Consider the following 27,502-nt stretch of genomic DNA (forward strand, 5'->3'; position numbering starts at 1 on the left):
AGCCTAAACTATATTATGCCGCACAACCATACTTCAACTGTCCCACAATCATTTCCCAGTTCTTCGCTGTTAAAAAGGAGGCGATTTTATGACAGCTGCACCGCCGCCGTGTTTCGACAGCCTTGGACGATGTTAGTGTTGGTCTGGGATGATTGTGCTGCTAACTTTTATTGTTGGCTAGACATTTGCTTGGCAAAGAAGAGGTGTGCGAAGATGTACTTGGGTGTAGAAGAGGAAATTGAGGCTGAGTGGTGAAGAGCAAGTGCGTGTTCAGTTTCATATTACAGTTGGTAGTGTGCGCCTGTGTTCTATTCACGTGATTGTGTTCGTTGCTCCGCATTTCTGGGTACTATGCAGCAGCAACTCGTCCCTCAATCTGTTATTCTGAGACGCACCATACATGGGCATTGGTAAACAGTAACTAATTAAATGGTAGTTATCAGGTTAATTGGTTGAGTTGTAATCAGTAACATGGTCGTTAGACAATTATCTAGTTTACTAAATAGCTAATTATTAGTATTAATTAACTAATTTATTTAACAAAATGACAAATTGATATAGTGGTCAATTAAATATATAATTACCCAATTCAAATTAATTACCTATTCAACTAACTAATCACTAAACAGTACTATCCAATGACTAACTAGTCAATAAATAAGGCTAATTAGTCATGACTAAGCAATCATGCGTAATGACCGATATGAGGTCGTGACGTCACGACCGGATGTAACGTCACATCCGGCCATTTGTAATAATCGGAACTGACGTTATGATGGCGTCACATCTGGTCATGACGTCACCAGGCTGCATATACGAAGCTGACCCGGCAGGGCGTCCGATCCAGGCGTCCGTGCGGCACTTTTCATTCGGCGCTTCCTCGAACGCCGCACCACGCCGATTGTAGAAGCAGGCGCAGTACAGCAGGCATCGGTGACGTTTCAAATTGGTTTGCAGGAAAAAAAAGGTGCAGTATCTGTCACAATTATCCGCGGACGCATTAACCGAGCCGTAAGGAAAAGGAGGAAGGTGGGAGCGAAAAATAGAGAAAGAGGTGCCGTAGGGGAAGGCTGTGGACTACCGCGCAATAGAGGCTTTCGCCTGATCGCACTTTAGTGGTCCAAAGCACCCTAGAATTTTCTAAGCATGATGGAAAGAAATTGGTTTATTTGATCGCCGCTCGTGCAGTTCGTTAGGTGCATTGTTAATGATGGTTGCAACTTCTAGATGCGAATAATATGTGCTCGTGATTTCTTTCAATAAACGGTTAGAGCACTGCAAGCTGTCTTCGTTGAGATCCTTGCTGTAGTAGCCTTTTCATATTAGCTATGTATTCCCCCTCACAGTAAAACGGAATTAACGTGTGCAGAATAAACAAAACGTCCATTGTTATAAGACCCTCACGCGACCATCAAAGTAAAGGCGTGCAGCGCTGTGAGAAAAAAAAAAAAAAAAGGTAAGTGGTGGATCAGGGGAGAATAGAAACATGCACACAAAGAGCTCTTCTTTTGCATCATGTATCGCTCCTCTTTCCCAGTGCGGTTTGCGATTCTTGTGCGGTACTTGAATGATTCGGTCAAAGTATGACCGACTTAATTTTTGTTTGCAGCTTAAAGGTATTAGGAACACTGTAATTAGAGAGAAAAAATGTTTATTGGGCGTGGCAACGTCTTTTTATAACGGGATATGTGGCATACATACTCCAGCACACTATGCTAACGTATACCATTTTTAAGTCTTCAAAATAAACGATCTTGCTTACATCGTTGATCACATGAACATTTAGGCAGGTTTTGCACCTCAGGACAAACGGAAATCAACGGCAGGTAAGAATATAAATATAAAACGCACTGGTTAGGTATGGGGAAAGAGAGACGGTGGCTACCTTTATAGGCAGTACTGATTTCAGAAGAGACTTCAATGCTTCAGCTGCTGAACCTTGAGTTGTCTCCCAGCTTTGACTTTGCCTTGGTCTTTTTGATCTTAAGTGTACGTAAACGTGCTCACACAGATTAAACATCATTCAAGATCCCTTTCACGACACGGTTGTGGCAATTTTGGGGAAAAATGATCTGATTAACATTGACATCTCGACGAGTCAAGGCGACGGTATAAAAAAGGAAACAGGATTCACGAAATTAATAGGCACCATGGTGGAACAGTCCTTCTCATCAGAGCCATCGGGGCAGTCGATGCGCTTGTTGCAGCGAGAGTTGATGGGGATGCAGTCACCGGAGGAACTGCATTGAAACTGGCCAAAAGAGCAGCGGCGCATCTCCGGTTTCATATATGCAACACAGTGCTGCTCGTCACTGTGATCTTTGCAGTCGAATCGACCATTGCAGTTCCACATCATCGGAATACACGCACCATTGCCACATTCAAATTCTCTCGCTTCACATTTCGACCCCACCTTGTGGCAGGAGTCAGGCTCGTCGGAGCCATCTTCGCAGTCTCTGTGCCCGTCGCAGACTAGCGTTTTGTCAATGCAAGTGACCGACTCATTTCCAGAGTTGCATGCAAACTTTGTCCTCGCACAGTGTAATCCAGAGGTGCAGTTCTGCTCGTCCGAGCCGTCTGAACAGTCGCGCTCACCATCACACAACCAACTTTCGTCGATGCAACGGTGGTTGTCCTCGCAAGCAACATCAGTTCCCGCACAAAGTATTCCAGAGGTGCAATGCTGCTCATCCGAGCCGTCTAAGCAGTCGTAGACACCATCACACCGCCACATTTCTTCTATGCAAAAGCTTTTGTCCGGGCACGCAACCATAGTTCCCGCACAGTGTGTTCCAAAGACGCAATACTTCTCGTCTGAGCTGTCTGAGCAGTCGTGGTTACCATCACACCGCAAGCTTTCTTCTATGCAACGGCTGTTGTCCACGCACGCAAACTCAGTATCCGCGCATTGCATTCCAGAGGTGCAATTATTCTCGTCCGAGCCGTCTGAGCAGTCGTGGTCACCATCACACTGCCAACTTTTGTCTATGCAACGGCTGCTGTCCTCGCACGCAACCTTAGTACCCGCGCAGTGTATTCCAGAGGGGCAATTCTGCTCGTCCGAGCCGTCTGGACAGTCGCGGTCACCATCACACAACCACCTTTCATAGATGCAACGGCTGTTGTCCTCGCACGCAAACGTAGATCCCACACAGCGTAATCCAGAGGTGCAATTCTGTTCGTCCGAGCGGTCTGAGCAGTCGTGGTCACCTTCGCAGTGCCAAGTGTTATTAATGCAACGGCCATTAAATTTACACCTGAACTCAATTCCGGAACAGTTCGTTAGAAATGTGCAATTCAGCTCGTCCGAACCATCTAAGCAGTCGGGATCACCATCGCACCAAAAAGAGCTGTCTATGCAGTGGCCATCGTCGTGGCATGCGAAGTCATTTTTCGCACAAGTACAATTTTGCTCGTCGGAGCCATCGGAGCAATCGCGGTCACCGTCGCACCGCCAGGAAGTATTGATGCAGCCGCCATATTTCTCACACGAGAACTCTGTTTCTGCACATCTCTTTACGGAGGTGCAATTATGCTCGTCTGAGCCGCCTGGGCAATCATTTTTGTCATCGCACCTCAAAGTTACAGGTAAACAAGTCACAGCCGTAGCATTAGTCAGACAAGCGAACGTATCCGGGCGGCAGATTTTAGTGGTGCTGTTCGAGCAAATATCTTCAAATTCGTCTGACCCGTCAGCGCAGTCTTGGTCACCGTCACAAAGCCACGTATCAAGAAAGCATGGACCACCGTCTCGGCATCTGTACTCGCCTTCAGAACACGCCCTGGTAGAGTTACAGTCCTTTTCGTCTGACCCATCCTTGCAGTCGTGCGTTCCGTCACATCGCTTTTGCCAGGACACGCATTGTTCTTCCGCAGTGCACCTGTAGTATTTACCTGAGCACGGCTGCTGTACTTCGCCGGTGTTTGGCAAGATATGTGAGGCTGCTGAAGAGAGGGCAGCGGTGAAGAATAGCAGTGCCAAAGCAGAATGAAAGTTTGCAGGCACATGATGGAGTTCAGCTGGCATAGTGTTCACCATGAGAATTCTACCAACTGCAAGGCAAATTCAGGACATCAACTGTAGAAACCTATATGTGCACGGAATACTCACGTAGTGGACCTTGATCAAAACTTTCAAAGAAATCTAGTTATGCGGCTGCGGCTCGACAAAGCCGTTGTTACTGTGTGCTACAGGACATGTTGATAGCTGGTCTCTGAAGGGAAATGTCTTGCCGGAGTGGCGGTTTAACGCGAGGGGAAGGAGCAAGGCTGTGCGTTTCCTTATGTGAGACTAATGATGGGAAGCGCCGCTACAGGCGATAAGTGGCTGAGTCAAGGCCGCTATCCGGGTACGTACTTTAATGTGCAACGCAGTACAAAGTCGGAAGGTTCTGGATTGAAGCTATGCGAGCGAAATGCCGGAGTCCGTGTGAAATAAAATTGTTTTCTGCTTTCTGATGCTGCAAGCGTCATAGGGGCAAATTACAGGCCACGGAATACTTCATTTGACTTTCTCGATAAGATAAATGAGCTCCTGTTTAGTCATGTAACTAGGAGCACACGCCTGATAATGACTGGCGATTTCAACTTGCCACATATTGATCGGGTATTAACTATGCCTGGTCATGCGCAGAAAAACTACTCGATCTTGCTTTGTTTCACAAATGTAGACAAATAGGCAACCTAAACGGATATCCTGCCAGCCACAGGCATTTCTAGACTTGGTGTTCCTCTCAAATAAGGTAGGCGATTCTGAAATAAAGGTGACAGATGTTATATCTGATTATACAATTATTTTCCTGGACATGCTTACATCAGCAGAAGTTCCCGCGGAGCCTGTTGCTCGAGTAGAAATCAAAGATTACGGTTAAGCCGATGATACATCCATTCTGGATTACCTGGAAACTTTTGGTGAATTCGAAACTGCCCCTGAAAATTAATCTGTTGAATGATTATGGTAGCTTCATAAATTTGTCATCAAAACTTGTGTCGACCGGTACGCTTCAAGTAGACTTAACAAAAAACCAAAGCAGCGCAACCCATGGGCCACCATGAATATTCACGCGAAACGCAAGTTGAAAAGATTGCGTAGAAATAAAGCCGACTGAGACGACGTACATGCATTACGTCAAAAATAAAAAATGTCGCCATCGGTTGCGAAGGAAAGCTTCTTTAACACACTCTTAGTGGGTTTCTGAGAAATTCTCCAGAAAACTTTTGGCGCTATCTTGATAGAAGAAAGGAAAGGGTAAAGGTGTCGACAGTGGGAGCTGATCTTATTGCAGATAAATCGGATATAGCAGACCACTTTAATAAATATTTCTAAACCGTATTCGCGTCCCGCCGGGGTGGCGCAGTGGTTACGGCGCTCGACTACTGTTCCCAAGGACGCGGGATCGAATCCCGGCCTCGGCGGCAGCTTTTCGATGGAGGCGAAAAGCAAGGCGCCCGTGTGCTGTGCGATGTCAGTGCACGTTAAAGAACCCCAGGTGGTCGAAATTTCCGGAGTCCTCCACTACGGCGTCTCTCATAGCCTGAGTTGCTTTGGGACGTTAAACCCCACAAACCAAACCAAACCAAACCTAAACCGTATTCGCAAAAAACACGAAACAAAGCGACGCGCACGACAAAACACATTCTTGTGAAACTTCTATCGATACGATCGGCTTTACCCAGAGCGACGTATTTCAGCAGCTGTCACTATTAGACTAAAAGAAAGCTATTGGCTGGATGGAATACCTATATGCATCCTGAAAAGGTATGCTGAATTGACGTCCTTCTATTCGGTAGTATATTTAAAAAATCATCGTAACTCGTTCTATGCTCCAAGCCTGGCGCTGTGCCATTGTTTACCTTTATTTAAAGGTGGAAAACGCACATTCATGAACAACAACCGGCCTGTTTCACTTCTATCTGCTCTAAGATTATGGAACATGTTACTGCGAAACATATATTCTTTTTAGAAACAAACGGACTACTTTCTGAATGTTAGCACGGGTTCCGCCCAGGGTTTTTAATAGTGACACGGTTAAGGTGGGACACTTATTTGTGTAGCTGGTGGTGAAGAACAGGTGTTCGGGGTACAAATTATTATAGGTGTGATTCTGAAACTGAATTCATGCCACAGCTTCGGTCTTAGTGAGTTTAGGGTGTGGAGGGGCAGTGTTCTTTTCTGTGTGCAGTAGTATTGTGTGACGTTCGCGTAAGATTGCAGAACTACGGAGGCACCCGCAGAGTCTGCTTCTTCCTCCGCTTCCGTCGACAGCGCTCGAAATGTTTCTGTTCGTGATAGCGCGTGCGCGCTCTCTTTGCCGAGAACGGAGGCGTAGAGGTACAAATTATTCTAACTGGAGGGAATATATCGGCATGTATTGGTAGGTTCCCGCGGGCAGCCTACACGGGTAAAGCATTCTGCGCAAAGGTTCGATATGCAGTTTGCGAATCTGTGATTATCGTGTATGCCGGACTGGTGTGGTGTTGGTCACGTTCGTCCATTTAGCGTATGAAAGCGAGTACATGTGTTATGTTGATCTCCTCAACCATCGTGTTTTTAAACTGGTGCCACCAACGGAGGCCATATTTCTAACTGAGCAGTTGGCGTCCGTAAAAGCCAGTTTCAAAGCGTCGCTACAAGGTGAATATCTCGCCGCGTCAACAATAGGACGTTTCTGTCACGGCTGTATTGGCGCAAGCGTGTCTTGTCTCTGGCACTCCCATGACCATTTATATGAAGAACATGGAAAAGTATCTGCAAGAAAGTAGCCTCGATTTTAATCTCTCGTATAAGCCAGGTAGAACGGAAATAGAACAAACGCTTGATTAATGTACGCGGATGACATTGTTCTATCAAACAATAGCCAGGAAAATTTACACGCATGGGTAATATATGTGGATACGAGGGATATGCAGTCGGCTTTACCTTCAGCTCAGTTAAGTCAGGTCTGGTGGTAGTCAACGATTTCAGCTATAAAAAGCTTACAATACACGGGAGTGAGATACCAAGACTGGCAGAATATAAATATCTCGGGGTATGGATAAGCGAAGGGCAGGTATACATGAAAAAACAGGAACAGGCCACCAGGGCGAAGCGACGAAGGGATGGCGCGATAATGAAGCTCATGGAACTATGGGGGTACAACAGATATGGAGTACTTGAATGTATTTGGAAAGGAGTAATGATACCAGGGCGCTTACCTTCGAGAACAAGTTTTTGTGCTAAGGGCAGAAGTCAAGTCGGGGATTACAAATAAATCAAACATCTGAGGAAGGTTTGGGGGCACTTGGAGCTCACGGCAAAACTACAAACGAAGCAGTGCAGGCAGGCATGGGCTGGACGTCTTTCGAGGCACGAGAGGCTCAGAGCAAAATAATGTACGAAGAACGCTTCAGGAAAATTAACGACAATAGGTAGGTAGGTAAAGTATGTACGTACTTATACCGAAAGGGCACTAACTCATAGTGGCGGAAAATGGCCAGAAAACTAATCTGTAAGTATGTAGGAAGGCAGGACGAAGGATTGAGGAACATTAAACGACAGGACAAGAATACAGAGGCTAAAAACTGGAATAGGTAAATGAAAAAGAAGTCGACCATTGACGTAAAAAGAAAATTTAAAACTCGGATTAAGAAGGAGACCTTCTATGACAACTCAAGATGCAGCGCCCTTCATTTTGAAGCTAGATTACGATGTCTTACAACCCAAAGCTACAGAAGGAAGTTTTAGTCAAGAAGATGAAACTTGTGCTAGGTGCGGTAGATGTCCAGAAAAAATTGAACATCTTATACTGAAAAGTGGCCGTATCCATTCAGATGTCGATGCGGACATTCACTCCAGTCGAAGCCCTGGGGCTTAGAGGTATCAAAGGAAGCGTGAAAGAATCGGCGGTAGGGGTTAGCAAGATGAGTTTGGAATATTGGTGGATAAATCAAAATTAAAGAAAGGTATTTAAAGATAACCCGCTTTTTAATGTGATCAAGTTAAAAGCATAAAAAGAAAGGTTGAGCATGCTGTGATCACCAACACCCCGTTTCAAAGGGAACGCTCTTAACATTCATCCAGCCCAGCCCAGCCCAGCTCAGCAGATTGCAACTGCTAACAGTTTATTTAGGCAGTGGCCTGATCTCGGGCGTTTGCGAGTGAAATCCCTGCCATATAATAACAATATGTAATCACGTATAGAGCGGATAAGGCAGGGCGCACACATACGTGATGTGGCGCAAGCTAAAGTTTCTTTTTTAACCCTCATTACTCTTCAAGAGCCCTCATTGAACGTTGTCTAGAGACAGAGACCCATTCTGTTTGTCCAGCAAGGAAACGTGAGAGTTCTTGGCAATCACAGACTTGAACGACGTCAAGGTTTTCTTTGTATGAAAGAAATTTCAGGGGAGCACTCAAGTCAACTTACGTACAGCAAGGCGAAATACTTTTAGCTGCCCCGAAGCGATCCTTGGAACGCCCCTGATTCCTGGAGAGAGAGAGAAAGAGAAGGAGGAACGGGAATGAGGTAGAGATCTTTCTCTAGAAAGAGAGGGAGAGAGAATATATCCCTTCCGCTCTTTCTAACTCTGGGAATATAGAGGAAGAGAATAGAGACTGTCTACCTCTCTCCCTAGAAAGAATGGGAGAGAGAGGGGTAGAGGAAGAGAGAGAGAGAAGGCCCCTCCCTCTCTTCAACCCAGACTTCTAGCCTTAGGCTGAGAAGTTTAGGACATCGGCAACTTTTAAGCGGAATCTCAGACTTGCCGACTACTCTTTGCAAGAGCAGGATTCGTCGATTTCGAGGAAGTCCAAAAATACCGGTTGATTCACACCTGGCCTCCGTAGTGAAGAAAGATAGTGGCACTGTTGTGATGCGCCTCCCGAGTCGTACAGCATTGTACGTGCTGCAATATGGTTCCACACAGATTACGACGGCTTTTTTCTTTTTTGGACGCTTTTGTATCTGTTTAGAACGAGCATGAAACAATTGCAAAAAGAAATCAGTTAATGTCGAAAATCTTATGCATCAACACCGCGATGCTAATGATGACGTCCCCAGGTGATATAAAGCCATTTTGTTTTGCTAAAATGCCTCTTGGCGATCGTAAATTGCCATAAGGTAGGCTACCGATTTGTCATCTAAAAGGCGAAAGGTGCTACTCGTTATCGATGTAAAGGATTTAGCGCAGAGATATTTGGTTCAGCTGATAGCATTCATGCCGTTTGCTAACAAGGTAGATATAAGTAACAGATGTGCAAAGCAAGCCGGATACAACGTGGAAACAATGGGGCCGGTGAAGTCAACTCGCCCCGGCTCGGTTTGTAGCACCTGAAGTACAGGATGCCACGCAATAAGCAAATACCTCTGTTGCAAGTGCAAGCTTCCTTTCTGTTCTCTTTAAGAGGGGAATGGATTATTGACAGTATCTCTACGGGATGCACCAGGTTCGATTGCCGGTGCGCCGCCGGTTACTGAGCAGTTTCCAATGGGTATGAGATTTCCCCGATCTGGTGGTCGGCTCTTCTGGGGTGAAATGTTTGGGAAAGAGGCCAAGGACCAATGAAGTCAAAAGAAAGTCCAAATGAACTCTGCCGCAAGAGGCCGGAATATGGTTGTCCAATGGCGGAACGAACCACTGATCCATCGCTGCAACGATTTCCATGAAAACTACACAACCACTTTCATTCGACAAAAAATACAATAAAACAAAGCTCAAGTCAGGGACTGTTCGCAAATGTGCTCGTCTTCCTAATACAATTACGTCGTGCAACTGCAGATCAAGTGCAATAACAATACTCACCGTATTACTGTGAGTGTGATCCATGGCTCCTGATTCCATTCCTGGAAAACAAGAAAAAGAAACTCAGACTGAGTGTATATGCTATTCCCGTTGTTAGGTATTCATCTGAGTCGTGCAGTCGAACGACTGTACGAAGGGGCTAGCGAGCACCTAAACTGAAATTTGCTACCTGCAAGCGCTGCGAGCCCCGCCGGGGTGGTACAGTGGTAAGACGCCCGACTACTGTCCGGAATACCCGGGTTCGAACCCAACCTAGCCGGCTGCGTTTCGATGGAGGCAAAACGAAGAGGCGTCCGTGTGCTGTGCGATGTCAGCGCACGTTAAAGATCCCCAGGTGGTCGAAATTACTCCGTAGCCCTCCACTACGGCTCCTCTTTCTCTCTTTCCACTTTACCTCCCACCTTCCTACCTTCCCTCCTTCTCTCACGGCGCTGTTCAGGTGTCCACAGACTCACGTGTGACAGATACTGCGCCTTTCCCTTCCTGTGAACCAATTATTATTATTATTATTATTATTATTATTATTATTAAGCGCTGCGATGAGCACGCAGACAGTCCAGCCCCTGCGATCAAGACAAGCTAGTTCAACAGCAAAGCAAGGACGCGGTCACCCTACGACTGTCACAGCTAGACCGCGTTTGGCAAGGTGTACAGAGGGTGGACACGATAAACAGCGCTTAGTTAAGGCGTACAAACCATTATTCTAGGCAGCATAAGGACCTGAATAAGCTTGCATGGTTAACAAGTTCTGTTTCACAGTACGGATATCAGGAGCTGGCCCGGAGATTTCAAACATGAACCAAGATTAACGAGTATTATTTCATTTCACCCCCCCCCCCCCCCTTTTATGCCAGAAACGAAGCAAACGTGGATATATTAACACGAGGAAGCACACTTACACCGCTTGTGGACGCTCGGGCCAACAGCAGCATGCGCATGCACTATGCCAAAAGCAACGTTCGAAAGTGCGTTGGCACTGGCCGCAGCCGTTACATAGGCAGTCTTTGTTGCGAGGAGGAAATTAGCCCCTCGAACAGTAGCGCGCAGCGTCACTCCTCCTCTCTGATGTGTGGACACGCGGTGATAACAGCGGGAGCGACGAGCGACAGGGCATCCTACGCACAAAGCGTCTGGAATAGCCGATAAGCGTCTAAGCTGATCAGTTAAGGGGAGCGGTGCGCTATCTTTACAGTTTTTTTTTTTTTTGTGCGTTTTTTACATGCCCTATTCCCGTCCTTTCATCTGTACGCTCACTTCGCGCCTTCCCTCACTGTTCGGTTCATTTCCGCCGGCCGCAGCTCGGCTACTAACAAGTGCCGCGTCTAGCAGAATTCTTCTCTTTACTTTGTTCTTCGAATGAACAAGACCATACCGAAAACCGACGATTAACAGAAGAAACAAAAAAAGGTTATCAGCATTAGTATGCGTTCGTGCCGCTGTACGCTGTTTAAGTTGCAACTCCTTCAATCGGGTGAAGACGAGCGGCTTCTCAATTTCAAGAATCAACTGAAAATATTCCGTCTTGGCCGCTTTTCTTGCGATTTCCTAACGCTGGATTTGAAGAGAAGGGGGCAGGAAAAACTGAATACTCGCGCAGCAAGCAACTGTTCGAATAAGCGGATGATATCTTTGCTGCACAAATTTACCAGATGCTGCTTGAAAAGAAAATCTATTTCGGCACAGTCACCTAACATTTACGCAGGACTGAAAAAAAGATGCATGTCTTGCTTGGAATCAACGAGGCTTAATAAATTAACTGTCAGCTTATTATTTAGTGAAACAGGGCTGGAACAATTTTTTTTTCTTAAACTCAGCGCCCCGCAAGCTTTTACTGGCGATAATAAATGTGAATGTGTTCACGAGAACAACAGCCATTACATAAAATATGCACGTTTTGCTACGATAACCGAGCTATAAAATGATTTTTCATAAGCGAAAATAATTCATCATAAAAGCAACATACGCTTACGTCATTATGGGAAGTTATTCCACAAAGTAACTATTCTATAAATATCAAGAGCCCATTTTTTTTTTCATCTCGCCGGATGTGTGGATGATGGTAGAAATTTAATGAAGCAGGAGTAGCGGCCACAGACAGAAATACCAGCAGAAGAGCACATCTCGCCGTTAACAAGACATCGCTCCTCGCCGCACGCACCGACAATCCGGTGCCTTAGTCATGCAGGCAATGCTGACATCAGATCGCCAAAAAAATGCTACACTGACGACTGAAAGCCGCGCCTTTTTCTCCCAACAGTGACCTAGGGTAGGATACAATGAACCCGAAATGGATAATGGATCCTTATGCATATAACCCCAACTTAGGTCTAAGAACTCGACGCAGTAGCCGCTTAAGCAGTAAACAAAGTATATGGATGACCAGTGGGCACAGCAAAATTAGCGCAATTAACATTGCTCCTAAAACTTATGAACCCGCAACATTCTCTTGCTTTCACTGCTCAAACTGTTACGGTAGCCCGTCTCTAGAAATCATTCAACAATAAAAGTAGGACGAAAGTTATCTTGCATCGCTTGTTTTACCCCCCTTGCGGCCAGTAGTGCTCCACCGCCTCTCTGAATCATATAAAATTTACACTTAATAATTGCAATCAGAACTTGCAGCCCTCGGCCGACCCGATCAGGTGAGTAAACTTCCAGCCATTTCTGACCAACTGACTTGACAGCCGCTGAAAAGCCTCTTTCTTTCAGAGAGACACGTTCCTAACGCACAAATTTGGATGCAAAAGCTCCAAGATGCCGATTTCCGCGACTCACCTCCTGTTCCGCGGATGCGACCGCACATACTAGCATTGTGGTCTTTCTCAGCTCAGCCGATAGATGGCGCCACCTACACAAATTGGCAGCGCCCATGATAAAACTTACTATAAAGTATAGTGAGCTAGAATACTATAAAGACACAAATTATCATTCACAAGAGCACAAAATTGGGATAGTGTTTAAAATCATCCATCGAAATGAGCAAGTTGTGGCGTCACATGCGGCCGTTTTAAAACTGTGAAATGGAAATACTTGCCAAATTTACTGAAATGATGTTTAATCTTTATGCATAGAGGGCAATGCAAACGTTACATTTATGTTCAAGTCAACGAATCAAGTGACATAAATTTTGTGAAGACCAGTGCCGCCTGAATTTTCAATATTTTGTAATAAGAGAGCAGTACCACTGTCGGACTATATATCACGCTCTTTTATAGAAATTTGCTAATACAGCTCATATAATATGAGAAGAAAATGTTGGCGTTATACTATCAAGTTCAGAATTTTGGGGGTTAAACGACGGCGGACATCGCATCATGGCTTAGCTTTGTCGTGTAAATCTCGGCTTCCGAATCGTTTCTGCGGTTTCGTTTGTGGCGGTGTTGCTGGGTAGCGTGCAGTTTCGACCTATATTTCGTTGGTAATAGCGCTCATATTGCTGAAAAAAAAAAGGTATTTCGCATTGCTACAATATATAGCAACTCCTTTGGAATGGGATATACACGTAGCATGTTCTAAATGCCGTCTATTAATGAGCGGCAGGCAGAAAGAGTAGTAAGCTGGCAGTTGCGATCCGCTTACCGGCCGCCGACCGCTGGCACCACCGGCAACTCTAGGCTTTGCTTCGAAGTTTTTGATAGCTGTAAGTGTTTTGTAGTACTGCAAATCATTTAGGTTTGCTAAAGATAGGAAAGACCGAGAGCAACTGTGTAGCATGAGGGTAAATCTGAGTCGGAAAAGAGCTGCTCATCAGGGCTGCGCCATCTTGAACCGCCATTATCAAACTCATCACTGTGGCCAGTGTAGTTTTTGCTCGTTAAGTCAAGATGAGCAATCTTTGAACTGGAGTTGGAGGGGGCCCGTGGCCCCTCTTAGTGTTTTAAACCGCGCGCGCTTTTTTCTGTTTGTATTGTGCTTGCCCGGGCAGCACGGGTGCGCATGAGCGAGACATGTTGTGCCCGATGTTATCGGCGCAGAACGAAGATAGATAAGGGCGTCGGAAGCAAGGATCAGGGCGGATCAGCACTTTTGGCCGAGGGAAGTGGCTCGGCGGAATAGCGCGGCCGGCGGAAGCTGTGGGCCAGAGAGATGTGGCCTCCCCGGGACGAAGATGGGTCCGCGGTGCCTACAGATATGGCGTCGACGTATCTGCGTGAGTGGCTCCCACGCGAGCAGCAATGTTTCTTGTATTGCCGTTAATGCTTAGGCCGTATCGCATTGCTGTATTCGCGCCAGAGTATTTCTTCTTGCCGCATTGAAAACGTTACCCCAGTTTTGTTTTAGTCTTCGAATTGCATTGTAGCGAGCCTTGACCGTATGTTTGCAGCGCAGTGACTCCCGGTGTTGTTTCTTTGCTAAGCGTTTTTCGTTTATGCGGTACAAACGCATGTTTTTAGGACAGAGTGGATTTGTCACACGTCGGGCGAGACTATGGCTCGCGGATCCGTTCTCTAAAAGGCGGGGCCATCAAGTTTTAAAATTTGCGATAGATGACATAACTGTACGACATTTTTACGCATTTTTCAAGTTTCAAAGCATATTTTTTGAAATTTCAGACACTGTTGTATAAGGATTTGATGTAGGGAGATTGTGGTGCAGGCAAAAACGTCCCCGAAAGATTCGACCTTGGAAAAAGGTCCCCTGAAGAAAAGGCCGCTGAGGAAGCGGCTCATAGGAGAAAAGGTCCCCAAGGAGAAATTGTTCCGGAGAATAGAACCTTCTAAAACTCATTTGGCAAAAAATGAATAGTTTAATACATTCTTTGCTGACTTTGATAATAGCTGTAGGCATTCTATAAGGGCTGGGCCCTCTGGATGCCTGATTAGTAGCCTTGAGTAGTAGATAACAAGAGAAAGCGTTGCTGAAGCACACTCCAAGACTTTTCAGTGACGGTGGCCACGGTCTGCATCGTTAGTGGTGATGGAGATAGGAAAATTAGGATGGCCACCCTGAAGCACCATTCCCAGCGTCCGCCGCCGAATCCGGTGGTCAGCGCGCAAATAAGACAACTTGCAACTCGCCATGTAGAATCCCAGTCTATATCTTTATAGCACATTGAGGAGCTACAGCAGGTGAACGAGAAAACACGTCGAAAAGCAAACAAAAAATATCGAATCAGGTTGATGCTAAAATAATAAAAAGGAGATGCAAGGTCAAATAAGCAAGCAGGGGGCGCGATATCGTGAGCATCCTCTTGCTAACCCATCGTGTAAAAGCGGCTATTTTTCATACTACGTTAGCCTATACCAAGAACCTTTTTTCTCGAAGCAATTCATCCTTCAGAAGCCGAGCTCCAAGTCAAGCGAAATATTGATGTTGCGATACATTTGACTTCACCCGTCTGGGGACATTTTTTCCGGCGAAATGTTTTTAGGGAACATTTCTCCGGGGCCCTTTTTTTCTTCTTTTTTGCAGGGGCGTTTTTACAGCAACACGAGAATATTGTGAACGATTTCGACGACTATACATACTAAATACGAATCCACCCAAACTGGAGTAAATGGCTTGTCCTCTAAGTTCAGTCTTGAACGAAAAATTTGGGGAAGTATCCTTCCCCCCTCCTCTAAAAAAGATACGGAGTGTATGCGGGTGGCAGCATGAGTTCATTTGGCGCAACTTTACAGTCTAAAAAAAAAACGGAGTGGTTACGGCATGCAGCGGGAACTTATATTGGGTAGATTATATTAGGAGCTTATATGGGATAGCACTTGCAGTTGGTAAAAAGAGCAGATGCTCACTGCAAAAACAAAAAAGACACTTCCATTTGCAGTTATTATGCAACATTTTTACCGCGGCCTTTCTTTACCAGTGCTATTAGACTGGCTTTATTTCGCAATTACGGAGCCATCACGTGTCAGTCTGGTTCGGCCGAGTAAGGTGATACGCCATGCACGGCGCTACGATCTCGCCCCACCGACGACCAGAACTAGGTCAACTCAGCGGTCCGGCGAGCTTTAATTTTTTTTGTTATAAGCCTGTTAGTAGAACATAGTATGAACTTGTGCTATCTTGTGCCGCTTTGAGAGCCCTAATGACAATGATGACATTATAGCAATGAAAATGATGGTGCATTTTGTTGATGATGATAATGAGAGAAAATGGGATGCAGCGTATGCACCAGCAATGCTTAGGCTTTCACATTTCTGCAGTGTAGATTCTACAGTGCTCTCGGAATTTTTTGTGCACCCTTAGAATCATGGATTCAGAGGTCCGCTTAAACTCCGCTAAAGGTCCGTGGAAGAGCAGCGCTGAGAGCAGTGCGTAATATGGAAACTCTAAATAGTATCCTCGCAGAACACATGCATCAATAGCAGAACATTCAAACCTTCTTGCTTTGACACAGGCAAGTCACATGTGAGAGATTAAGGCCAACAGAGCTTCATCAAATAAGCTGTTGTGTAAATAAAGACGACAATTTGGTACCCGGAATGACGCAGTTTATTAACTGGTAAAATTGAATCCTAAGGTAAGGACCAAAATATAGTCGCTCAAATTACACGAAGGAGGCTTCAAAAGGTGAAGATTGGGGGAAGGACTACTGCCCCCTGAAGGTCAAGATTCCTTCTTCCATCAGGCGAAGCTTCCATGTCTTGGCTTCCGACAGGCACGCGACGGAGTGATATCGCTCCGACTTGTATTTCTTGTACGGAGCCTGCAAAAGAACAAAGTATGAGACGTTTTTTTTTTCTTGATTTACAAAAACTTTCCAGCATATGTAGGAACACTGCTGAGGCAATTTCAGTGCGTGGACAATGGTAGGATAATTCCCAGGGACATAACAAACTGAACCGTGTGCATTACAAAAGCAAACGAAATTGAATATCTGACTGAACAAGGTGCTTTTAATCGATAATGTATTACTGGCGCGGTTCGAAATTGTAATTTCCTGCAATGTATTTCATTTGCGTACATCACATTTGAACGCACTCCGTACCTCTACTAATCTAATGGCTAATGAACATGACAACACTATTTTTCTGAAATTATAATTGATGAAAAACCAAAGACGTACAAAGTTCCTGACTCCAGGTGCATCCAAGAAGAGACCCGCCATCCGCTGCACCAGTGGCCGCAGGAATTCCTTCCTGCTACAGCTATAGTAGGGTGCCTCCCGTTTAGGGCTGCGAGAAAGAAAGAAACTTATTAGCACTCACAACCACTGCACCTCCTCAGGCTTTTATCTACTGCAATCTCTCTGCAAGAAAATAAAAATTCTCAACATCAATACCTCTATCATATTGAAATTGGCATCGACATCGAGGCTCCCCTTTCTTTAGCAGCTTCTAAAATACACGACAACACGCGCTGGTACGGAGAATGTCTAATACCGGATGTATAAATATTGCTACCTTTCACGCCCCTGTAAAATTCCCCTATTTACAACGTATCCACACAAGCCCAGCTACGTCACCTTTAGAATGAATCTGAGCCATCTCCTATATGAAAGGAATCAATACGGTTCACGGGACCCCACAGATCACTTAAACCAGTAAATTGGTACACACGTTTCGCAATCAATTTTACTCAGAATATTGGGCGCATCCATATCATATCGAAAATGGCATCGAAAGTGACTGTTTCATCCGGGCTGCGCCTTTTTTGTTTTTAGGAGTTAACGAAAGGGGCGACAACACGTGCACTTTTGATAATGTGTAGTTACTGGACGAATGAAATATTCTACTTTTCACAGAAAAACCGTAACGTATCTATATTATGATACATACGTATGCATAAGCCCCTCTACGTCACCTTCAGGAAGAGCAAAACCCTCTAATATCACTCCAGTCAATACGATTGAAGCCAGCACCTGGCAGACATGCCGTCCATTGTCGACGCGTCACCATTAAGCAGCCACTCAAGACTCACAGCACGAGAACAGATGTTTTTTTTTTTTTTTTCTGAAGGTGCAGATCATCGCGAGAACACCGGAAACGGAATAACAATCCTCATAAATAAGCAGCAAGGATATCTTCACATTCTGCCTTGCTTTCAACGATATTCAAGCATGGTACCAGTGCCAGGCGTCCCTTTTGTTTAAAAGCACTATGAACACAAAGGCCAGCAGTTAATCTCAATGTATAGGAAGGAGGTGCTTACCAGTTTTTTGGCCTTCCGGAAAGCTGAAGTGCGCAGTACACGGCTGCAGCTGCCTGCGCCGAGGGGCTAACGGAAGCCATGACGTAGTCCACGAGGCAAAGCTCCAGGATGTACCTGGCTGCAAACTCTTCCTCTCGGGTCGCCTGTATAGAGGAGAAGAGGCTGGACACTTAGAAAATGATTCTGCGATAAAATTGCTGCTTTTAAATCGCTACCATGGCTCTGGAGTTGTTTGCGAGACAGAACCTTACGTCGAATGCACGACAAGAAAGAAATGTTAAATCAGTTCTGAACTAACGTAGTGAATGGCTAAGCTGTCAAGGGTGAAAGGCAGTAAAACTTCCTAATGCTCAGTCGCCAAGGAAAAAAAAACTGTCAAGTTACTGGAAAGTAAACCACAATGATTAAATATGAGATCAATAACATGTGGCAGAGAGAAGTTGATTTGTTTGGGGAAAATCGACCCTTCCAATTAACAAGAAATAACGGACAACTCATATTCTAGACAGATAAAATGTATTACGTTGAACTAAAGGCTACATATATTTAGCCGCCAAGAAAGTCTGCATCTCACACAATAAAAATAAACTTGCCTAAAAGGGAGATTGAATTGCAAGACTAGTTTCTACGTATTCAATCTGGCATTCCAAGCTTCCCGGCTAAAATTGCTTAGAACTCGCCGTGTACATAATTTAATTCGCGCCAAGTGCATAAAACGACTATAATAAAAACCTGAAACAAGACTTAGTTAATCTTTTTAAAAAACAAAATTTTACTAGCTAGAAAATGACGATAAGTGCAGTACTCGTTTCGCCGCTCCCGCCCGATTTCGCCGATAAAATGGAACACCCTAAACCATTTTTTATGCGGACCTCAATGCCTATGTCCCACTGACATTTACTGCTTATCGACACCAACAGTCCTTTTCAGTGTAGAGGGCTAATGTTACAATGTAGTGGCGGAAGAGATTTAAATTTCAGATTAGCAAAGCTATCTTATGTAAGAATACACAGGCATCAACACACGCAGAAAGGGACATCAGCTTGAGTTTTAACGAGAACTATGGTACGAAGTTGTTAAATTTTTCATGTTAAAAAAATGACAGACACAGTGTCGCGTTGAGCAGACATTCCAGCAGAGTAATGTGAGCTTCTGCAAGTCATCACGACGATTTGTGGCCTGTCAAGTCTACGCGCAGAAAAGCTGTATACGTAATGACTTTGGGTGGAAAGCTTTTCTGGACTGAACTATGTCACACCCAGTAGATCAGAATGCACTTCTATCTGTCATGCCACCATCCATGCATATTTGCATTTAGAAGCCTATTCGTCTAAACATGCCTATGAATGCTTGTCGACAATAAAAACATTTTACTGCTAATCAAATAGCTTAACTGCACTGATACCGTGTTGATATTGAGACAGCATGATAGAGTGTGTGTTCTACCTGTTCGCATTAAACAATTGCTTATCGCAACTAATCAGTACGACAGAGACTCTCCTACACAACATACAGCAAAACTGGTTTAAAGCAGGCGAAAATCAAACGATAACACCGCTGTACGCTGTTCAATGCTACTATCTATAATCTTATTGCCGGATATTATTATACAACCTTCCACATTGTCCTGATTTTGGTAGTTACGGAACCGCAAGCAAGCAATGCACGAACCTCAACATCTCTACAGTCAAAACGAAGGGTCTGCAGGGGTCCCTGCAAGGCCAAACTCCTTGAGACAACTGCGAGAATCTCCTTTTCCATCCGTAATATTGCTGCCTCCGTGATGGCTCCATTCCTGGTAATGACTGCGAAGAACCAGTGCCTCCACTCCGGGCTCTCGATTTCTATATGACTCGCCGCCACATACAGCGCTGCGGCCGACAGTAGCTGCATCGTGCGTTGGTCGACGATACTTGCCTGCAAAAGAAAAAAATAAGAGAGGCGGACACACAAGAAATTCATTACATAGTCTTCAGTAACATTCCTATGCAAAGCTTGCACACGCACATTGATTCTTCCGTGACAGATTTCAACGATAAATATGTAATAATCCATTCATCTTATTAAATATTTCGAAGTGAAGCTGAAGCATGCGTGGTCACTGCAGTCACCAGTTGTTTGGTTTAAACCCAGAAGAAGCAATTAAGTAGTACCAGTATCACACATACATGGCTGCTAACGAATCATGACGGGCATAGCGAATTATATCATTCAAGTTGCTTTTTAAACTTCCGAAGTATAAAATAACAAAGTAAGTATTACGACGGCCGTTATGAAGCAAATAAATTAATTCAACGAACTTAAGATGGCAGAATATACTCATCTTATTCATCCTCAGTACTAGCGCTAGCCGTGAGCAAAACGAAAAGTAAAATATTAGCGGTCGAAATGTATCTAAAAAAGAATGGGCGCACCATAATGGAGGTAGTCTTTTTTTTCTTTTCCTAATGGTGTTTTAAGGAATTCAAATGTTGAACGCTGGAGTGAAAATTGGGAGTCTTGCATAATGCCTGAAGGTCATGATAACCGAAGCTGATTAGCTAAACCTACAAACGCAGGACTGAAGGAAGACATAAGAGAGGCAACATTAGAGCTACTGTTATCTGTCTTCATAGGTCATTATCTTATTGACACGCAAGGGCGGAACATCATTGATAAAAAACTAAACAAGAATACATCATGCACTAGTTTCTCGAATTTTCAAATATTTTATTTCTTAATTATGCAGGAGTAAAAGTGAAATTTCGTTAACTGTTTTATTTAGGACTCGCATGAGAAGCCCACTAATTATAGAGGCTACATTTGGGAAAATCAATTGCTATACAAAAACGATGCAGGTATCCAGAATAATTGGTCAAATTAAGAAACGTAATAACGTTATAAAAATTAGTACACGATTGCTTTTCTATTTTTTTTTCTTAATTGAGAATCTGATCATCTTACACCTCGCGTTCAATTTTACAAAACACTACACGTTTTCTTTAAGCGCGATCCTTCGTTATAAAGCAGAGCAAAGAAGAAATATGAGCTTTTTCTAACCTGCAAGTACTGATCCATGAGGGTTACAGCCCGGAACAGCGTATCTGGATCGATGTCCATGTCGTTGTGGACATCAATTATCCAGTTGATGCCCTCAGCCCGCGCCCGGAGATCCACGTCCTTTCGCAAGGCCTTAAAAAAGGGACCAATGAAAGTGTTAATCTGGAGCAAATTGAACTAAAAAGAAGGTTTCGGCAAACAAACTACAAGCAAAACTTTCGGACGGGACTTAATTGACAGTTGAGCATTGCATGGCTCCAGCTCGCCAAAAGCCCGCCGCTCCAATCTCGAGAACAGCCCTACTAAATTATCGCCATGATGAGCCGGCAAGGCGGGATAAGCTCAAAGGGTTGCCCAGCCCGGCACCGTTCTCACATTAATGCACCAAGGTAAATGTTTCATTGTTAGCAAGTAAACACTGTACTAAATACTGAACGACTGGTTGACAAAGCAGCTCCATTATGACGTAAGCAACGCAGAAGTTCCAAGAGCCAAACGAAAATGGTTGCTTGCAAATGTAATCTACTCTGAATTCCCTCAAGATTTTTATTCACTAATATCAAACGAGGTGCATCCAGGTCTGTTGGTAGAATAGCCGTGCCGAATACCCAAATTCAGAAAGACTGCGCCGGAGAAAATATGCACGAGAACAAACCAACATTGGTCACATTTGCTGAAGTGACTAAACACTGGGTAATGAACAGCCAAAAGCCATAGCGAACCCAGAAAGGTCATTGGTCAATCTAGAAGTCCAGAATCCGATCCTGTAGCCATATTACTAAGCAAGGGATATACTAAAAACATTTATTTATTTATTTGTTTATTTATTTATTATAACATACGTACAACCTTATTGGTACATTACAGGAATAGGCAGTGCACTGAATTGGAATACATTGAAAAAAAAGAAAAGTGTACACTTAACATTAGAAGCGGACATTGTCAAAAATAACAAAAAACAAAGAATAATGTTTCGACAAGTCCAACAAATTAGTCAAGCGATGACTATACAGTAATAAAATGTCGCAATTCGTTCAATTCTCGTTCAGGAAAATTGCAATCTACTTGGATGAATCTGTCGAGTAGATTTAAGTGTAATAAAATCTGAACAGTTCAGCTGAAATGAAGCGCGGAGTAGTTGAAACGGAACTGTAAGCGCTGGAATTTTTCTCGACTAGCCAGAGTATGAAGGCAAGAAAGTAAATGTTCAGTACGTTAATCGGTACTCTTGTAAAGAAAATGAACACCTTTCCTCGGCACCATTTCGAGCGTGCACATGTTCCCTTTTGTGCGGGGAAATAAGATTACGTTTGCGTATTCCAGAATCGGCCGTATAGTAAAACATCCTAACGAAGGTATGAAAACATAAAAGGAAAAATAATAAAATAATGCAATATCTAAAAAAGGGGTTTTGCCTTGCTACAGATAAGAAGTCCTAAGTGTCTTTTAGAGCCTCTAAAGCGTCACTACAGCCGATGGAGCGACATTTATGTTTAATGAATTATTTCACGAGTAAAATGCCTGGTCGTATGTTACACTTAACATCTTAGGAGGGCAATGCGATAGTGATTTGTTAATTTATGCATGGATTCGTGTCGCTCAATGCGACAATTTCGATGCACAGCACGACAGAAAAAGAGAGTGTGTGAAAGTCAAGCATGCGGGCGCTTGGCTGCGGCGATAGTTTATATTTCGGTACCCGTTAAGCAAGAGAAACACTCGGCTCGAAACCGCTCCGACAGTTTCCTTTGTTATACCAAAATCTACACTATACTCGGGGACACTTTTTCTTGGCAGTGGGCGCAAAGGTAGGGAGGCGGGGCGTCTTTAAACGTGTCACTCCGCCATGTAGTTCGGCCATGCGGCTTTCCGTCTGCATAGCCGTTACAGAGTATTTCCTTCGTTTGCTTCGACAGCTAGCGTCTCTTGAACTTGACTCGAATCTTGTCTGGTGAAAACGCTTCCAACCGTTGCGGAGTGGGCGAACCGGAACTATGCCACTATACCGGAACTATGGTGTTCTAGCCACCATGCCGGAACTATCCGGAACGACCCGAACAGGCGGCAGTCGCCATCTTGTCTGCAAAGTCGGGCGTCTCGAAACCCCGCGACAGACATCACACGAGACAACCCAGTGGAGCCAAGAAAAGTGTCGTAGGCATAAAAGCTTCATTTCGAAAACTTGGTTCCGTGATAACAAAATATACTGTAAAAAAACTAGCGCTATGATTACAATTTGTTTTTGCAGAAACTGCTCATGTAACTAGGGACTATATTCAGCTGCGCAGGAAGATAATGCTTTTCGGCTTCGTAGCTTTGGCTCCATTGCTAAGAAAAAGTGTCCCCGAGTATAGGCTAGTAAACGGTGCACTTCAAGTACGCGATTAGTCACTACTGCGCGTGCGCCTTAACCATAACCAGCTGCTTCGAGTCACAGAAGAAGGGAAGAAGAAAGCTGTGTTCCACCTTAAGAAGGCAAGAGGGAGGATAGAGAAGAAATCTGTCTAATGGAACAAGAAGATTCGGAAGACGAAGAGATAAGCAGGGTAAAAGAAGACGAGATGCGAAGAGAGAGAAGATCAGCAACTCCTTGCGACTGCTGATTCTGAGCATTTACATTTCCGTGAGAATATACGGCATTGCAGCTCGAGGCAATGCCAGGCATCGTCTTTTGCAAACGAAATTGGGAAAGTCGGTACCAGGGAAGACAAACACAGGACATGGTAATAAATTTGTGGCGCAACCCATTTTTGTGGTACTCAGTGTGGTGTCATAGCATTTAGCATCCATCTTCTGGTCATGTTGGAGGCTCCATATGGAATTCGAGCCTACAGAGATGCACCCCAAGATAAGTTTATGCGTCCACTGAGAAGTGAGACTGCTACTGCGTCTCCTTTTTCACAAAACCAAATAAAAGAAAATATATCAAACTCTTTGTCCAAATGAAAACGTTTCTTTAAAGACTATTCGGGCCTTCTCATTGGGCAAATCTCGAGCGTCCCCCTAATTGTTGAGAACGCCGACCAATGGTTGTTGTAATAATATTAACAACAACCATTGGTCGGCGTTCTCTTTTCTTAGTACATGAATGTTAAACATGCTTAAAGACGGCGCAGTGACATTTGTTTAACGAACAAATATTCATGAACTGAATTCCTGGTCAAACTGGTCGCCTTCCAATACAGGCGAACAACAGAAGGGTTTGCACAGGCTACTCGGACAACGATGGACGCAGTTGCGCAGGGCTCTAAAAGAATTCAAGGATTAATATTTCAGAGTCGTGCTATAACCTGCTCTGCCCTTGAAACTATAACAAACACAGCCCCGTCCCCCCCCCCCCCCCCCCTTAATACCACCCCAATAAAATTTTCCGCGAGCGCACACAACCAAAATACTTCTTGTTAAATTCTAAGCCCGATTAGAATTTCTTACTGTCGGCAGAATATAGAATTGTGAGAATGAAAAAGAAAAATTAAACCATGACTTCACAGTCGCTATTGTGGAGGCGGGACGAACCTGGGATGCCTAACACGAAGAAGCTATGAGATTTGATAAGCTTCAACAATATGGTGAGGAACAATTACTTCGAATTGGTAATGAGCCACCTCGCTAGCTTCTTCTGCCCTCTGATTACACGCCACCGAGCCACAAAGCACGTGGGGGGGGGGGGGGGGGGGATTGTTGCCGAAACATCATTGCCAGAATACGCCCTATAAGATAGACGGATTTAAACATCAAGGATTTAACCAGCTTTTTATGATGTCTTTTTGCATCATTTGTTGTATTTGGAGTTAACGTGCCAAAGGAACCCAGGCTGAGAGAGACGCTATTACATTCTCATTCATGTGTAATTACATGGTTGTAACAGTATGAGGACTTTTATTCAGGCAAAAGAAAAAAAAGAAAATTTTTAAACACACGCACAAATTGATAGCAGATGCATAATCAAGACCAAGTAAGGCTCAAAAGAATGCTGTAAGAGAGAATGCCAGCAACGACCACTGACCGCTGGACATGCTGATGAGAGGCCGGTATATAACACTCCTTCAGACAGCCTTTTCCACTTTCCTCAGGGAACAGGGTGCTAAATACCACGTGGATAGAGGCCATAGTTACTTTTGTGCCAAAGAGCCCAAAACAGGCTACACCATTATTCACTCTTACCTAACAATCTCTACTCTTAGTGGGGAGAGAGTCCAATACAAGCAATGTCGTTCCAGCTTGCCATCACATATTGTAAACCCCGTACTCGGCGTTCACCTGTACCAGTCTCATTTGCAGGCATTCGCAAGTTGTATAGCAAGGTACCAAGCCTGGCGCGAAGCTTCGTTTAAATAGACGACGTTTACTGATGTCCGCAGCAGTCAAATACCTGAGTGGCAAATACATCTGCACCACCGTGAAATCAGCTTCATCCTTTTGACTATCTTGCCACTGATAGTGGTCATACTAGGTAGCGGTCGGTTAATCTGGAAGCTTTCCACAAATTCTGTGAATAACCCATGCGGACCCATTCGCCCGTTGTTCGGTCCCGCGTTCTAAACGAAGACTGATGCTAATTTGGCTGGAAACTGACGACACCGCTGACGTCATACGCTAGAAAAAGCCCCACACGTACACATAATGCGGTCTCTGCCGCTGGAGGGTCATCCAGTAAAACATATTGTCCCCTTACCTCATGCGGGAAATTAGGAAATAATGTAAATGCGTCACGCGACAATATCAGATTTTCAAGCCTAAGTAATTATATACCCGGCATGATGTTTTAAAAGGACAAGCTGAACCCCTGCATTTCTTTCAAACGCCTGCCTAATAGTAGGTTGATACTTGCTGCGCCCTTTTAGAGGACAAAGTCTAATCAATAACAATTTATGTCGTTGCGGTCCAGTTGGTGAGGTAGGGTAGACGAATTTTCTCCTGGTAGTGGTCGAACATTTTATAGAAATAATAGAGGACGAAGCTTAACCTCTATCGCCAACAGCTGTTTACGAGAGAATGAACCTTTGGAATATTTCAGCGTTGCAGGGCTACGGCAAGGCGTATGAAAAATGAAAGTGTGTACTACAGACAAAAAAAAAAATATAAACAGCTAGAACTACTCACCGAAAACGCTGATCGGAAATGGGTCGCCATGGTCAGTAGAGTAGACGCTCGGTCTCAGCACGGGTTTCACGCAGGTCTCGATACAGCCTTCGTCCAGAACACGCACAGAACAGACTGGTGGATAGCAGCTATGCGGAAGATAAGAATTTGAGCTGCTGCGCGGGTCACGACGTCATGCTCGACGTCACGCGAGCCTTCAACAGTGATTGGCTAGGAGAATGGGAAAGGGACGGAGCACTGTTTTTTTTGGGGGGGGAGGCCGTTAGTTTGTGTATGCGACATGGGAAGGGGGGGTTATTACAGCCGGCACCAAGAAAACCGCGTGCGAGAGACTGGCAAGATGAGAAATTCCTAGAAAATCCAGGGCATGCTCGACGCAGGGGCGCCGGTAAAGAACTGCTTTAGTGTAGACCCATGCAACGCCTGCCACGACGCGGCAGCAGCGACGTCGAAGCAGAAGGGGCTCGCTTGTGCGCCGTCTTGTGTCTAGGGCTTCCTAACTTTTAATTAAACTGTGGAATTATATTGGGGGGGGGGGGGGGGGGGTGTTTGTAGCAAATTCAGCGCCACATGTCCAGCACAACTCAGCCTAATGGTAACGAGTATGGCTATTTTCAAGCAGAACAAAAAATTACAAGAGAAGGCTTGAAAATCACGTACTACACCTACGTACTACTCAAATCTTTCATACTAAGAGGCGCAATCTTTCCCGATGTAAAGCACAGCTACGTGGCCATGACATAAGGAAAAATGCAAAAAAAATCTTTTCCTACTTACTTAAATTCAAACTGCAAAACTTGTGCTTGCGTGCTGTGAAATGAACCGAATAGTGCGCCTTTTCTACAAGACTCACCGAAAAAGCAATGGTAGGGATACCAAGAAAAAGTTTTACGAGATCAGGATTTTTCATAAATCTTGCGCCCAGAACGTAAGAAATGCCTGGTTGTACAACTGCCTAGTCTGCAGCGGGTCGAGGAAAAAATCAGTGCGTGGATTTCTGCGCGCACAGTACTTTTATTTTCGGGAAACTAGGCTCAGAAAGATAGTGTCGCTGCGCTTACAGCCGCTGCACCACAATTCAGTTGAATGAGCGCTTATTTTGTGATTAAGGAGACTATATCAAGGTTCTTTCTGCGCTGTCTGAATGGTGGCCACTAGTCTTTGAAAGGCAGGCAGGACAAAGCGGGACATTTTAAAAATAATGTTTTCTTTAATTTTTCTTAGGTCCGTGTCATCTGACCATTCCATATTTATTCATCTTTACGCCAATCAGTTTGTTGCCAATTCTGCTATATTCGTCTGAAAATACATGAAAATGATAAAATTACAACTTTGATTTTGGTATTCGCTAACACTTTTCTCCGTTATCTGTACGCAATGAAGAGACCACGTGCTCGTCCCCACGTGGTCGCTAGCTTTTTACTTCTTTGTCGCGGCAGTAGGACATTACTGTATTCGTCATTACTAGCCTTCCCCGGAAGTCATC

At 44.5% G+C, this 27,502-nt stretch overlaps 3 protein-coding genes across 3 annotated transcripts in view; 1 reads left to right on the plus strand and 2 right to left on the minus strand.

The window, feature by feature from the left end:
• Window positions 1-1,650: 1,650 nt before the first annotated feature.
• LOC146179318 (uncharacterized) lies at window positions 1,651-4,082 on the minus strand. Its single transcript, XM_084578966.1, has one exon. It carries the CDS (start codon window positions 4,037-4,039, stop codon window positions 2,099-2,101), a length of 1,941 nt encoding a protein of 646 aa, XP_084435092.1. The 5' UTR covers window positions 4,040-4,082; the 3' UTR covers window positions 1,651-2,098.
• Window positions 4,083-13,853: 9,771 nt separating this feature from the next.
• LOC146179319 (G2/mitotic-specific cyclin-B2-like) overlaps window positions 13,854-27,502 on the plus strand; it is a 234,298-nt gene continuing 220,649 nt past the window's right edge. The window contains exon 1 of the mRNA XM_084579872.1: window positions 13,854-13,930. Coding sequence (XP_084435998.1) covers window positions 13,889-13,930 — 42 coding nt within the window. The 5' untranslated portion in view covers window positions 13,854-13,888. The remainder of the gene's footprint in view (window positions 13,931-27,502) is intronic.
• Window positions 16,202-26,046, minus strand: LOC146179320 (G2/mitotic-specific cyclin-B2-like). The gene is made up of 6 exons (XM_084579597.1): window positions 26,017-26,046; window positions 20,914-21,045; window positions 19,546-19,791; window positions 17,875-18,017; window positions 16,790-16,898; window positions 16,202-16,429 (listed from the first exon to the last, which is right to left on the minus strand). Exons 1-6 carry the CDS (start codon window positions 26,044-26,046, stop codon window positions 16,313-16,315), a joined length of 777 nt encoding a protein of 258 aa, XP_084435723.1. The 3' UTR covers window positions 16,202-16,312.

The sequence above is a fragment of the Amblyomma maculatum genome, chromosome 9 (assembly GCF_055883805.1).
Source record: "Amblyomma maculatum isolate TAMU_Amacu chromosome 9, ASM5588380v1, whole genome shotgun sequence".
NCBI classification, from domain to species: Eukaryota; Metazoa; Arthropoda; class Arachnida; order Ixodida; family Ixodidae; genus Amblyomma; species Amblyomma maculatum.